Source organism: Cetorhinus maximus, chromosome 19 (assembly GCF_964194155.1).
Source record: "Cetorhinus maximus chromosome 19, sCetMax3.hap1.1, whole genome shotgun sequence".
NCBI classification, from domain to species: domain Eukaryota; kingdom Metazoa; phylum Chordata; class Chondrichthyes; order Lamniformes; family Cetorhinidae; genus Cetorhinus; species Cetorhinus maximus.
In genome coordinates this window covers 51,622,088-51,637,422 of record NC_135897.1, presented here as the reverse complement: position 1 = coordinate 51,637,422, position 15,335 = coordinate 51,622,088, and the positions used below count along the sequence as shown (strand labels likewise).

The following is a 15,335-nucleotide window of genomic DNA, read 5'->3' as shown; positions in this document are numbered from 1 at the left end:
ATTTATTGAAGTCTCGCTAGTCTTTGTTTGATTATGTAGTGACAAGATGCATCATTTCCAACTAATTAAAAAAGGAATGAAAACTGGAAATACTATACATATACAGTCTACTCTTGTTAATTCAGGGTAGATAGAAGAAGGCTGTTTTCAGTAGTTGATGGGTGAAGAATGAGAGGCAACGGTATCCAATAATATGCCAGAAATTTACAATGATGGAAAGAATCTTCTTTACACAGAATTATGAAAGAGTGAAATTCATATATGGACAAGAGGCTGTCAGCATTACTGTAAATTGATGTGACGTTCAATATCTGAGCTTGATACAGTCAGTTTTATTAGTAATAAAAATAGCAAATGCTGGAAATATTCAGCAAGTCAGGGCGCATCTGCGGAGAAAGTGATTTAATATTTCAGGTCAATGACCTTTCATCAGCTTTATTAGTTTATGCTTACACTTTTTGAAGAAAATCAACAGATTTAGATACCAAGTCTATTGGATATATTAAACATCTCACTAGCTTATTACTGGTAGTCTTGTAATTTTAGCAATGATTGAGCAGAATTTACATCCTTTTCCTTTTGAGTTAGTGTAGAGTTGGCTGCTTTGCTGTCTTTTGGGATGTTGGCAGTGAACCTTTGTCCATAAGTGTTGTTATCTGGCCTCCCTCTTGGATTTTCTTGTTTTTCTGGGTCGATCCACCTTGCATGTCAATAGCTATATTTAGACTGCATCTAGCTCAAATATTTTCCTTTTCAGAGAAATTTCTCATGTATCCCAGTGACGCACTTAAAACAATCTTTCTGGATCTGATTTGTTTAGTTCTTAAAGCTACTTTCAATCTCTAGACTGTTTATTTGTTTTCCCTCTGCTGCCTTCATCTGACATTGGCGTTTTTGTTGTGCTTGTCATTTTTTGTCTCAAGCACCATATTTCATACTTTTGATTCTCTAATGAACCTCTTGATTTAATCTTTTGAGTGACACATACTGCAAGAGTTCAGCTCTTAGCAGTCACCTATCAAGGAACTGTAATGACTCAAGGTCAACTATGAAGCAAAAACTCAGACCTGTAAGGTGCAGGATTACTTACCTAATTTCTCAACCTCAAATAACAAAAAAGAAACTGCACAGTTCCAGATAAAAATGGCATTTCTTCAGAACCCCAGTTTGTTACCTCCTAAATTGGACCGTGACATCTTGGTCTACCAATTTTGCAAAAAGTTCCTTCAGATAAGCATCTATTAGCATTAACTATGTTTCCCAGACACTATTTTGAGGGTATGCTATGATCATTGCAAGCCACTTTCACTGCAAGCCAAATGCCTAAATTGGATTCAGGTGATGCTACGAGCCCACTAAGGATATTACATTCCTAACTTTCAAGATATGGAATTCTCTGCAATGTAGATTTGTTTTTTAAATTGTCTTTAAAAAGTGGTCACTGCTGCAAAGATGGCTGCTGAGGGTCAGGTGACCTTTTATGATTTCCAGAAAGACACAGGATTATCTTATGTCTGAACATGCTTCTGGAAAGTTCTTAAAATGGAAATGACCATGGGTGGAGTGGCCCCTTTGAATGGACACACCAAAATGAAAACCATCTGTGGAATTAACACCTTTTATTGTTTGTGGCCTTATTCAAAACTCAAAAGTCAATGGACTTCCAGATGCACTATCTTTGAACTCAGTACTTAACAAAAGAGAACTGCAGAAACCAGTTAATAATGCGCAGAATTTTGCCCTTGGCGTGCAGGCTCGGCGGGGGTGGATGGTAAGCCAACCGCCACTCGCGATTGGGCCCAGAAGGCAATTAAGGCCTGCCCAGCGTGAAACGCGAGCAGCAGCGCTGAGCACTGCTTGTGCGGGCAGGGGGAGGAGTGTGAGCTGGCCGAGTGTGACCTTCATGCAGGCGTGCACTACATCATCTCCCTGACGCAGAGAGTTGCCTCAGGGAGTTGAAGATATACGAAAAAATTTAATGAAAAAAATAAATATGTAATGAAACATGTCCCCTTATGTGACTCTGTCACATGAGCAGGGACATGTTATTAATGAAAAAATGAAGTTTTTATTTGCTTTTGGAAACCTCATCCCACCACTGGATGAGGTTTCCAAGAAAGTGCAAATCGCTTGGCCTTTTTGCCTGCCCAACCATGAGGTTGGATAGGCAGTGAAAAAATTATTTTAATTAACTTGTTAATGGCCTTAATACGCCTTTTAATTGTCAGCGGGTGCGCTGCCGACTCCAGCGCATGCCCATTGACTGAAATATTGTGCGAGATGAAGTCGGGATGCATGCTCGACATCATCGCGTGTTATTCTATGCTCCATCGGTTTGGGTGCGCGATTGCCCGCCAAGCTAAAAATTTTATCCCATGAGTGTATGCGAGTAACCCATCCATTTCCCCATTGTGTAGCAATGGCTTTGCCCCTCCAAACCATTCTGGGTAGACAGTAGAAGTATTGATCATGTGATTGAAACTGTCTTCAGATACCATATCTTTTACTCCCAAGCATCAGGGTGGAACCAGATCAGTTTGGAAACCATTTCTCTAGCCAGGAGAACAGAGTCCTGCCTAATAACCAGTTAATTCAGGCAGCGGGGCTAAATTGTTTTCACTTGCGAAGATTCGCTCTAAAGAAACTTGGCCACAACCTCGTCTGTAAATCCAGAGACTTCCAACTTCAATTCATCTCCAAAGAACCATGAGAGAGAACCCATCCAGTCTTGCAAGTTTGCATCTTTGACCTGAGTGTGATTTGCTTCTTGCATTCTGTTAAAATTCTAACTGCATGCTTTGTTCTCTAGAATCCATCTTTACTTGTTGTGTGTGTGGCCATGTGCATGAGAGAGAGTGTGTTTTTCATTGTGTTTACATTTTGGGGTGTGTGAATAAACATATTTTCTTCTGATTTAAACTTATGTGAAAGCCTGCACCGTGTCTATTACTAAAAGTCACAACACTTAAAAAGGTAAAACACTCCATTTAAACACAAATCTTGTGTAGACACCTGAGAGGTAAGGAGAAAGGGGAAAAGTTAGCTCATCACCTCTATCCCCGTCCATAACATATGTTTGTGCATACAAGCTGAGAATAGGACATCAAGTCCCGGCATTCAGCTGAAAATTACTGCGCTAATCACCTCCTCGATCAAACTCTTGGGAGGGACAAAATAGATGGGTAGCTAGTTCTGGAGTTAGCTAAACTCCTCTCCAACCCCACACAGGTGATCCAATAATATTATTTTCCTTATTCCATGATTGTTTTCCAGAAATACAACTAATGCCGCCTTGAAGGACTACAGCTAAATTGGTTCACTATCAGCTCTAATATCCTAGTTAAAAGTAAGTAGCAGGTTTGTGTAGTATTCCTAAAAGCTGCTGTAGATGGAGGTATTTTGGAGAAATTGACATAAAAGACAGAGGAAAAAGCATTGGTTTGCTTGAATAATAGAATAAGCTTGCTTTGAAGCTGCCTTTTTTGGGACTGTTTTGGAACATGATGATGGTGCTCGATCTTCCAGAGCACAGCTGTCTCTCCACAAGCTTGAGATTTCTTAATGGTCCCCAAAAACAATTGAGGAATCTTGTTGATACCACTGACTCAGATGTTTCATCAGTTTTTCACAGCACTGGAATTGGATCAACAAGCAGCAAGCTTGAGTTCATACTCATGAAGAAATATGCAGAATAGGTTAAACTTAATTCAAAATTGAGGCTCAAGGAAACCCACCTGCTTTTTATAGTTTTTTTTTAAAGGCATGCTCTTGTACTTCACACAGCTCTTAAGAAGCTAGAAGTTATGGAGCACAAATCTTGATTTTAGCAAGAATGTGTAGTTCAATTCAGAAATCCATATAAAGGTGCATGGGAAACATATTGAGCTTGTCTCTTTCAAATGCGAGGTAAAATTGTTCACTGTTTTATCCCCATTTGGTGTCTTTATTAATGTATGTGAAACATCTTAAGGGACACTCCTTTTCCAAATTGTGGCACTCCTTTTTTTCAGATGATTACTGCCAGACTCGACTGTGTATCTACGTTTATTTCTGCCAACTAAAGAATGTGTGAACCAGTTGCATATATTGATCAGTGTCCTAAGTGCAGTTAAAGAGGAGAGCTATTGATTGAAGGATGCGATTCTGTTCAACGAGGACATGGTCTTTTGAGACTATGCTGAGTAGTTGTCTTTAATATTACAGTGTATCCTTAATGTCAAAATCAGCTGCCATAAATAAGTGTAAAATATTGATCCTTAAGCAATATTTTGCACATGACAGCAGCCTATTGTTTGAATCAAGCAATATCTTACTCTGTTTTACCTCAAGGTAAACCCTTAGATTAGATTTTAAAATAAAATTCTCTTCCTGTTTACAAGCATTAATTCAGAAAAACAAAAGCATTACATTCTTAGTGCTTTAAAAAAAAATTTGCTTGGCAAAAATAATGCAAGCTGTATCATTCACAGCAAGATTTATCAATAATTAATAAGTTTATTTATATTTCATTGATATGAGTGACCAAGTAATGACTACTATACATATTTTGGAAAGAAATGTCATTCAGCAAAATACAACAGAATCATTAACAATGCATTGAGTAACAGTTGAACTCTAGATCCATGATCTAATTTTATGGATTATGTTCAATTTACTGGCTTCTTTAATTGTGGTACTTCGGTGCGAAACAATTTCATGAATAGTACTTGCAGTTACTACCTTTTCTGTAGCAGTTCCTGTGGAAGATTTTTAAAACATTTTTACGCATAACCTTTGTAAAGTATATACTTAAGTGCAATGAGAAAGTACTAAAGTTATGAGTATCAATTAAATATATAAGGTTGAAACTATAATTGTAAATTGAGAGTTGACAGCCCGACCCAGATTGACCTGGAGACTCCAGGAATTAAAACATTAGCATGGTAGTTTATTCTTCTTGTCACTTCTGATTTTGTATCTTGTTCAATCATTTGTCATTTGAAATAATTTACTGAAAGTGACATTAATTTTAATATTTGAAGTCAAACATTTGGTATAAAGTGAACTTTCTGGACAATTTAAAAACAAGAAATCTATGGAATATTTTATCTGTACTTTACATAAGATGCATAAAATAGAAATCTTCCAATGAGTGGAAGAAGCGACCTTGAAGGATATACTGGAAAATCTTGTCATTTTTATTTGTACAAGTAATACCCAATTTTTCAGTAGTTCTTAAAAATCTCCTGAGTGTAATATGTTAAAACATTAACATCCCTAATCCCACTTTACATCTAACAGGAAAGGTGGACTATAATTACAAGCTACACATCCACAGTATTTCAAACCATGTAAATTGTGAATTAAGATTAAGCATACACCTTTGGATGAAATTATTAAATTCCTATTGATTTGATCTTGGTTTGAACATCATGCAAATGGGAGTTCCTTTCAATGCATTGAATGCAGTATGTTGAAAAATCTTGTACATGTAAAAGCATAGAATTTCATAGCAGAGGAGGCTGCTAGTTGGCCACCATACCTGTGCTGGCTCTCTGAGAAAGCTACCTAGTAGTAGCAAATTCCCCACACTATTTGTAAATTATTTTTCAAATATTTCTTAATTCCTTTTAAAAAGCAATAATGAATTCTGCCTCCACTACTCTTGGTAGGGTATTGCATACTGAGGTACTAACAAAAACCCTGTGTATGTGTTAAAAAAAAATCTTCTAACCACAGAGATAAAAGCAAAGAACTGCGGATGCTGGAAATCCAAAACAAAAACAGAAACAGAAATACCTGGAAAAACTCAGCAGGTCTGGCAGCATCGGCGGAGAAGAGCACAGTTGATGTTTCGAGTCCTCATGACCCTTCAACAGAACTAAGTAAAAATAGGAAAGGGGTGAAATATATATTTGGAGAGACCAAATGCAGACTGGGTGACCGCTTTGTAGAACACCTTCGGTCTGTCCACAAGCATTACCCAGACCTCCCTGTCGCTTGCCATTTCAACACTCCACCCTGCTCTCATGCCCACGTCTGTCCTTGGCTTGCTGCATTGTTCCAGTGCAGCTCAACGCAAACTAGAGGAACAGCACCCCATCTTCTGACTAGGCACTTTACAGCCTTTTGGACTGAATATTGAGTTCAACAATTTTAAATCATGAACTCTCTCCTCCATCCCCACCCCCTTTCCGTTTCTTCTCCCTCCTTTTTTTTTCCTATAATTTATATAGATTTTTCTTTTCCCACCTATTTCCATTCTTTTTAAATGTATTTCCACCCATTGTTTATCTCTACCTTTTAGCCTTTTTAGATTCCTTCCCCCCACCCCACCAGGTCTATCTGTACCTTGTTTGTTCTGCTTTCTACTCTTAATTAGCACATTCCTTTAGATAATATCACCACCTTCAACACCTCTTTGTCCTTTTGTCTGTGACATCTTTTGATTATCTCCACCTACTACTGGCTTCTTGCCCCAACAACATCCCCCCACCCCTCCCCCCACCACCCCCCCGCCCACCCCCACATCAGCTTATATTTCACCCCTTTCCTATTTTTACTTAGTTCTGTTGAAGGGTCATGAGGACTCGTAACGTCAACTGTGCTCTTCTCCTCCGATGCTGCCAGACCTGCTGAGTTTTTCCAGGTATTTCTGTTTCTGTTTTTATCTTCTAACCACTCTTTGTTTCTTTGGTGGTGATCTTAAATTCATCCCTTTGAGTTACTGACTTGCAAACCAATGCTAATAGTTTCCCAACTTACTTTATCAAAAACATATGCTTTCCAACATCTCTCCCCTAAAGCATATTGTTGAACTTTTCTTAAGTGTTTGTGCCCTAGTTTCAGTTTTTCTCGTCTCATGGTATCGTGGTAGAAAATCTTTTCTGCAGTGTCCTGCCATCCTTCTGACAGAAGAGTGCCTGACAGTAGACACAATATCCAAATGTGGTTAATCAAAGATTAGTGCAGGTTGAGGATGCCACACTTGTTTTTGTACCAGAAATCAGAGCCACCCATAGGCCTTTTTGTTTTACAGCTTTATCAACTTGTCCCCCAAGTTTTAAAGATTTCTGTATCTGAACAGTTTCTAATCCAGTGGCTTATATGAATGGATGTGATAGCATAGATATAACTTCAAGTTCTTTTCTTTCACAGGAATGTTATGTTTGTATGTACTAGCAATTGACATAAATAACATAGCGGAGTCTGTTTTGACGATTATTGGAGCTAGAACTTTGCAGACTCTTCAAGGCTTCTAAGAATACAATACTTCCAACTTCTCAAGTTGGAAGTTGCTACACAACTCACTTTCCATTTTCCCCAGTATAGCTGGAAATTAATTACACAAGTAATTGGAGTGAACTGACTGCCAATGCTCACAATCTATACACATATAGCCAGTCATTAACTCAAGTTCTGGGTTACAATATATTGTAAAATGAACAGCGAAGATAATAAATATAAAATGGAAATTGCACAGGATTACATAGATAGACATTATCTTTGATTTGCCATATGCTTAGCTCTAAAGAAGTGCATAATTATTTCATACTTTTTCTGTTAACAATAACAGCATAAAAATTAGACAAAATATACCTGCAGTAAAATTCCAGCTTAAACGTTTTTCTTTTTCAAAATCTTAGCAACCAAAATTAGTTTGTGCAAGCTTCCTTTTCCAGGCATTTGTTGAAGTGTTGCAGATTGTCAGACTGTACCATTACCTGATAGCGAATATGAGTGATGCGAATCATGTGCTAAAGTTTGATAGATGTCATATCCCACAGCAAATAGGAAATAAACAGGGAGAAGCCAATGCAATAAAAAGATCCTTGGACTCATGGGCAAAGGCACTTTAAGAAGCCTAAAAAAGTAAATAATGTGATCAACATTTTAGAATGATTTGGCAGAATATGCATATGCCTCAAAACCTGTTTTGCAACTTGAGGTCATTTTACAATTGTAATCATTTCCATTACATTTGTGATATCTAAAGTTTCAAATCTTACTCTATTTCATACGCTAGAGAGGAGAACTATAGATAGCCTGCCTAAATGAGCTATTATATTGGCATGTTTTTGATTGCAGTTTTAAATTAATAATTTAAGTAGGCTAAAACTTTTAGCAGTACTGATCCAAGATCGTTTAAATGTGTATATCCAACAGGGGATAAAAAGAATAAGATTTCCAATATTTGTATATTTTAATAAAATAAGAATGATGCACATATACAGCTGATTTGTTAGCTCCTGAAATAATTAGCTAATATTCTGAAGGTCAAGCCTTCATCGCAATGAAATATTGCGGCTAAAAACAAGTGAGAGGAGAGAACAACACGCAAGAGTAAAATTTTGATGCAAATGATTCAACTAAACCTCTGCAGTTTCATTTAAAGCTATCAACAGAAAAACATGTTGCACTTCTTGATACTATTACAAGGCAACACATGGGTTTAATAGCCAGTGATCCAGCTGCCCTAATGTTCTCATCTACTCTTCATCCCAAATAAATTAAGCTAGTCTGCTGCCCATATCCTAACTCACACCAAGTCCCATTCATTCAGCACACTTGGCTCCTGAGTCAGCAATACTTCAATTTTAAACTTCTCATCTTTGTTTTTAGATTTCTCCAAGACTTCATCCCTCCCCATCTTTACCTCCTGCAGCCTGACAACGCTGAGGTATCGGCACTCTTCCAGTTCTACTCCCTTGTATCTCCCCAATTTTAATCACCCCACCATTGGTGACCAAACCTTCACTACCCATTGCCTAAGCTCTGGCCGAAGCCAGAGCTTAGGCAAATTCCTTGCATAAACCTCACCAACTGTCTACCCCTTCTCCTTTAAGATACTCCTTAAAACCTACCTTTATCTGGGCTTGGCTTCAAATTTTGTTTGTCTTTGGACATTATATGACATTAAAGATGCTATGTAAATGGAAGTTGTTGTTACAGTACTCTCCCTCCTTTCTTGGCTTCACTTTCTATCAGGCTTGCCTCCACATCCATCTGATTATTTGCCATCAACAAAACTATAACTCCATCCAGATATCATCTTGGCTCCTTGCTACTCAGAGAAAACATTACCATTGCAATATTTCATTTAGTCTTCCATCACCACAATTGGCACATTCTTATGCAACTGTAGCAGATGAAATGCTTGACCAATTGCCATTTCTTGCACCACTGTTAAAGGTTCCAATCTTTTAATGTAAAACAGTAATTTATTTATTGCGGAAAATAAAAGCTCATGGTGTAGGGAGCAACATATTAGCATGGATAGAAGATTGGCTAGCTAACAGGAGACAGAGAGTAGGGATAAATGGGCCATTTTCTTGTTGGCGGGATGTAATGAGTGGTGTGCTACAGGGATCAGTGCTGGGGCCTCAACTCTTTATAATTTATATAAATGACTTGGATGAAGAGACCGAAGGTATGATTGTGAGATTTGCTGACGACACAAGGATAGGTAGGAAAGTTAGCTGTGACAAGGACATAAGGAGGCTACAAAGTGACATAGATAAGTGAGTGGGCAAAGACCTGGCAAATGGAAAACTGTCCATTTTGGCAGGAAGAATAAAAAAGTATATTATCTAAATGGTGAGAGATTGCAGAGCTATGAGATGCGGAGGGATCTGGGTGTCCTTGTGCATAAATTGCAAAAGGCTAGTATGCAGGTACAGCAGGTAATTAGGAAAGTTAATAGAATGTTATCATTTATTGTGTGGGGGATGATTACAAAAGTAGGGAGGTTACCCTTCAGTTATACAAGGCACTGGTGAGACCACATCTGGAGTATTGTGTACAGTATTGGTCTCCTTATTGAAGGAAAGATGTAAATGCATTAGAAACGGCTCAGAGAAGGTTTACTAGACTAACACCTGGAATGGGTGAGTTGCTTTATGAGGAAAGGTTGGACAGGGTAGGCTTGTATCCACTGGAGTTTCAAAGAGTAAGAGATTACTTGATTGTGGCCTTTAAGATCCTTATGGTATTGACAGATGTGGAGAGGATGTTTAGTCTTGTGGGAGAATCTATAACTGGGGTCATGGTTAAAAATGGTTGCTCATTTAAGACAGAGATAAGGAGAAATTTTTTCTTTAAGAGAGTCGTAAGTGTTTGGAGCTCTGTTCCTCAAAGGTCACTGGAAGTAGAGTATTTGAATACTTTTAAGGCAGAGCTAGATAGTTTCTTGATTAACGAGGGGATGAAAGGTTATCGGGGGTAGGCAAGAATGTGGAGTGGTGGTTACAATCAGATCAGCCATGATCTTAATGAATGGTGGAACAGGCTCAAAGGGCCGAGTGGCCTACTCCTGCTCCTAATTCGTATATACTCCCTGCACTCTAGTGTGCTCTCTATTAATTGTTAATGGGAACCTCTACAATGGGCATATAAAATGCAGGTGGATAACAAGTATGAACCTGACCTTCCTGTAGCTTAATGCTTAAGTGCCCCATTCCATTTCCATTTTAAAACTTACATATTTATTCTGCAAAATTATGACCAAGCTCAATCCAAATCCAGCTTCTTCTTTGGCATATGCCTTGCAATAAGATTGAGCTTTAACAACTCAAACAAGTCTACTCCTTTTAGTTTTGTACTTCATTTAATAAGCAATATTCCTAAGAACCCTATTTGATTTCCCTAAACTGCCTAAAGCTCCCAAATTACTTGTGAATCTTCAGTGAACAGTCAATGACACTGCAAACCCTTTTTTCACTTTTAAATGGCAGCCATGGGTGGATGTGGCATGCCCTGTGTTGCCTTGCCTCACAGGCCTAACATATTACCTCTCCACTTTAATGGGCATCTGCAAGAGTCCCGATCACAAATTGGCACAACTTTAAAGGAGGTGCAGGAATAGAGAGACCTAGAGATTTATGTAAGAAATCTTTTAAGGTGGCAGGACAAGTTGATTAACCTGCTTTAAAAAGCATATGGGATCCACAGATTTATAAATAAAGTTCTAGAGCTAAAAAGAAAGAAGTTATACTAAACCTTTATAAATTACTGGCTAGGCTTTAGCTGTATTCAGTTATAGACACCACACTTGGGAAAGACGTCAAAGACCAGGATAGAATGGAGAGAAGATTTACTAGAATGGGACCAGGGATGAGGGATTTCAGTTATGGTATGTGGTGAGAAAAGTTAAACTGTAATTGTCTCCTTGGAGCAGAGAAGGTTTCAGGAGGGATTTGATAGAGGCATTCAAAACCTTGAATTGATTTTTAATAGACTAAATAAGGAGAAGCCCTTCCCTCACAGAAGAATCAGCAACTGGAGCATCCAGATTTAAGGTGAATGGCAAATGAGTCTGAGGGAAAAGGAGAAAGTTTTTATGCTTTGTTTTATTTTGATCTGCAATGCAATGACTGGTGGAAGCAGTTTCAGTTGTAACTTTCATAAGATAATTGGATAAATACTTGAAGGGGAAGGAATTTGAGTGTGATGACAAAAGGACGGAGCAGTGGGACTAAATGGTTAGTTCTTTCAAAGAACCAGCTGAGCTGAATTATCTCCTTCCGTGCTGTAAAGTTCTAAGATTTACATACCTAGATGAGCTTGCAACTTAATCCTCTTATTCCCAACCTTTGCATACATTTTATAGCATCTGAGCATCTAATTGATTTTTGTTACCCTATTAATTAATAATAATGAAGACCCAGCACGGATACTAATTTGATTCCTTAATAATCATTCTTTGTTACAGAATTTCGTGCAACCGTTAATTTATTCCACAATTTTCCTGACAATACAGTTAGCATTTTCTAATAGTCAACTATGCAGAACGTTGCCTTGTTCTCTAGAAATAAAAGTAGATGAATGTCTACTGGGCTCCCTTTATCCATTGAAAAGTTAGGTTGCAGAAAGAAGCCATCGTGTCTGCGTCGGCTGAAAAAAAACTAGCCGCTCAATTTCAATGCCACTTTCCAACACCTGGTCCATTTCTTGGAGGTTACAGCATTTCAGGTGCAGATCCGGGTACCTTTTAAATGAGTTGAACGTTTCAGCCTCAACCACCAATTTAGGCAGTGAATTCCAGAGGCCAATTAGCCTCTAGGTGAAAAAGTTTTTTCTCTACCATTTCTATCCTTCTACCAATCACCTTAAATCTATGCCCCTGGTAACTGACCCCTCAGCTAGAGGAAACAAGTCTTTCCTGTCTATTCTGTCTAGGCATCTCAAAATTTTGTACACCTCAATCAGGTCACCCCTCAGCCTCCTCTGTTCTAAGGAAAACAACCCCAGCCAACCAATCTTTCCTCATAGTTCCAAGTTTCCAGCTTGGCAACATTTTTGTAAATCTCCTCTGTGCTCGCTCCAGAGCAATTATGTTCTTCTTGTAATGTGGTGACCAGAACAAAATTATGGGGGGCCTAGATAGGTCCATCACTGAATTGAAGACATCTTGGCCAAACAAACCTTCTGAACAAAGGTCAAGCATAGTCCCTTCATATAAATCTTAAAAAGGGAATTTTTTAAACCTCAGTGGACTACTCCATCTTTGAAATTCATAGAAATTAACTTCATTTCTCTCCTTTGAACAGCACTTTGTTGACTTATATAAACAATTAATATACGGACTTACTTATATGGCTCTGATCGAGCATTTCTCAGCATCAGGAAAATGAATAGACCAGCTTCAAGATTTAAAGCAAATGAGGTGACTTTATCAAGCACAACAACAAATCCCTGCAGAAAACAACAGAAATAATGAAATATAAAAATATCATGGCAAATTATTCTACAGTTTTTGAGACAGAGGAGAGGAATGATATTTTGAGCTTTCCTTGTGATGGAGCGAGAGGTTTTTGAAGTAATGTGACAATTTTCATTAGCAAGGGGTTAGGTGATGTTCTAGTTGTGAAATCTGAGAGAATTCTTTGCTTCTTCGGCCAAATATTTGGTAAACTTGATTATTAAAACTGAACATAGAAGTGGTTATACACAGATTCACTGGAGACATGTTACATTCCATTCCCATGTCTATAAGTATTAAATGCAAAAAATCTCACTTTCAAAAACTAAAGCAAATACGGTGCAAAAAAATTAGTCATAGAGGTCTACAGCACAGAAAAAATCCCTTCGGCCCATCGAGTCTGTGCCGGTCAAATAAGTACCTAACTATTCTAATCCCATTTTCCAGCACTAGGCCCATAGCCTTGTATGCCATGGCATCGCAAGTGCACATCCAAATACTTCTTCAATGTTATGAGGGTTTCTGCCTCTACCACCCTTTCAGGCAGTGAGTTCCAGATTCCCACCACCTTCTGGGTGAAGAAATTCTTCCTCACATCCCCTCTAAACCTCCTGCCCCTTACCTTAAATCTATGCCCCTGGTTATTGATCCCTCCACCAAGGGGAAAAGTTCCTTCCTGTTTACTCTATTTATGCCCCTCATAATTTTATACACCTCAATCATGTCCCCCCTCATCCCCTCTGCTCCAGGGAAAATAACCTAGTCTATACAATCTTTCCTCGTAACTAAAACTCTCCAGCCCAGGCAACATCCTGGTAAATCTCCTCTGCGCTCTCTCTCTAGTGCAATCACATCCTTCCTATAATGCGGATTCCAGAACTACACGCAACACTCTAGTTGTGGCCTAACCAGCGTTTTATACAGCTCCAGCATAACCTCCCTGCTCTTATATTTTATGCCTCGGCTAATAAAGGCAAGCATTCCATATGCCTTCTTAACCACCTTATCCTGTACCTGTCCTGCTACCTTAAGGGACCGGTGGACATGCACACCAAGGTCCCTCTGATTCTCGGTACTTCCCAGGGTCCTACCATTCATTGTATGTTCCCATGCCTTGTTTGCCCTGCCAAAGTGCATCACCTCACACTTGTCCTGATTAAATTTCATTTGCCACTGATCAGCCCATCTGACCAGCCCATCTATATCCTCCTGTAATCTAAGGCTATCCTCCTCACTATTTACCACCCCACCAACTGTCGTGTCATCCGCAAACTTACTGATCAACCCTCCTACATTCAAGTCTGAATTGTTTATATATAGCACAAACAGCAAGAGACCCAACACTGATCCCTGTGGAACCCCACTGGACACAGGCATCCAGTCACAAAAACACCCCTCGAACATCATCCTCTGCTTCCTGCCACTCAGCCAATTCTGGATCCAATTTGCCTTGGATCCCATGGGCTCTTACCTTCGTTATCAGTCTCCTATGCGGGATCTTATCAAAAACCTTGCTGAAGTCCAAGTAGACTATGTCAAATACATTGCCCTCATCTACACACCTGGTCACCTCTTCGAAAAATTCAATCAAGTTGGTCAGAAATGGCCTCCCCTTAACAAAACCATGCTGACTGTCCTTGATTAATCCCTGCCACTCCAAGTGTAGATTAATTCTGTCCCTCAGAATTGTCATGAATGTACTTTGTGTGCTAAAGCAAATTGCCAGTTGTGCATACCAATTACAAGGTGTAGATTTGCAGTGGTATTGATGCCAAACTGCCTGTGTTATAAGAACACGAGAAATAGAAACAGGAGTAGACCATATGGCCCATTGAGCCTGCTCCGCTATTGAATACAATTGTGGCTGATCTTGGGCTTCAGCTCCATTTTCTACCCATTCCCCATATCTCTTAATTTCTTGAGGGACCAAAAATATGTCTATCCCAGCCTTAAATGTATTCAACATGGAGCATCCACAACCCACTGGGGTAGAGAATTCCAAAGATTCACAACCCTTTGAGTGAAGTAATTTCCCCAGGTGTATTACCTGACTGAAACTGACGATAAGTTTTGGAGTGTACACATGCGCAGAACAACACGGAAATCCAGAAGTTGCTGTCAGTGATTCTATACTTTGCTAGAGGCTGTGGTGTTGAGGCACCCACCCCGCCCCCCAACTCCCAAAACAACCAGGAAATGTACGCAATCTGCCATCAATGGCAGATTGATGAATTGACAAAAACTTCCACTCTTTCGTGGTAAGTCTCACCGTAAAAAACCATTGAAAAAGCTGCAGTTTGTTGAATGCGGTGTAACTGAGTTTTCAATGACTTATTAACTTAATATTTACTGCTAAGCAACAGTAGCAGAAAAGCTAAATTATATATATTTAGAATATCAAACCTCTCCATTAAGATAAAAATTCTACATTTTAATTTTTTTAAAGTTTGCTTGCATTGATGTTTTGGCTTATGTCTAGATCCAGACATCATTTATTTTGCTCTCTGAAAATTTCAATGAGAAGCATAAGGTTTCTGGTTTGTAGGCTGAGAGAATAATTTGCTGTGATTGGCTGTCAGGGTTTTATCGCTATCTGTCTAATTGGTGGCTCAAAATTTGTAGGAGAGTGGTATTTGTTAACGTGTCATGTTTTGCT

General features: G+C 38.8%; 1 protein-coding gene across 3 annotated transcripts in view; it reads right to left on the bottom strand.

The window, feature by feature from the left end:
* LOC144693794 (uncharacterized) overlaps nucleotides 1-15,335 on the bottom strand; it is a 456,645-nt gene that overhangs the window by 44,121 nt on the left and 397,189 nt on the right. Inside the window, exons 17-18 of one of the 3 annotated variants that reach the window (XM_078563835.1) lie at nucleotides 12,569-12,672; nucleotides 4,475-4,736 (exon numbers count right to left, since the gene is read on the bottom strand). In XM_078563835.1, coding sequence (XP_078419961.1) covers nucleotides 4,694-4,736; nucleotides 12,569-12,672 — 147 coding nt within the window. In that variant the 3' untranslated portion in view covers nucleotides 4,475-4,693. Of the gene's footprint in view, nucleotides 1-4,474; nucleotides 4,737-6,654; nucleotides 7,844-12,568; nucleotides 12,673-15,335 lie in introns of those variants that run through there. The other 2 variants (XM_078563833.1, XM_078563834.1) reach the window with 2 other exon arrangements.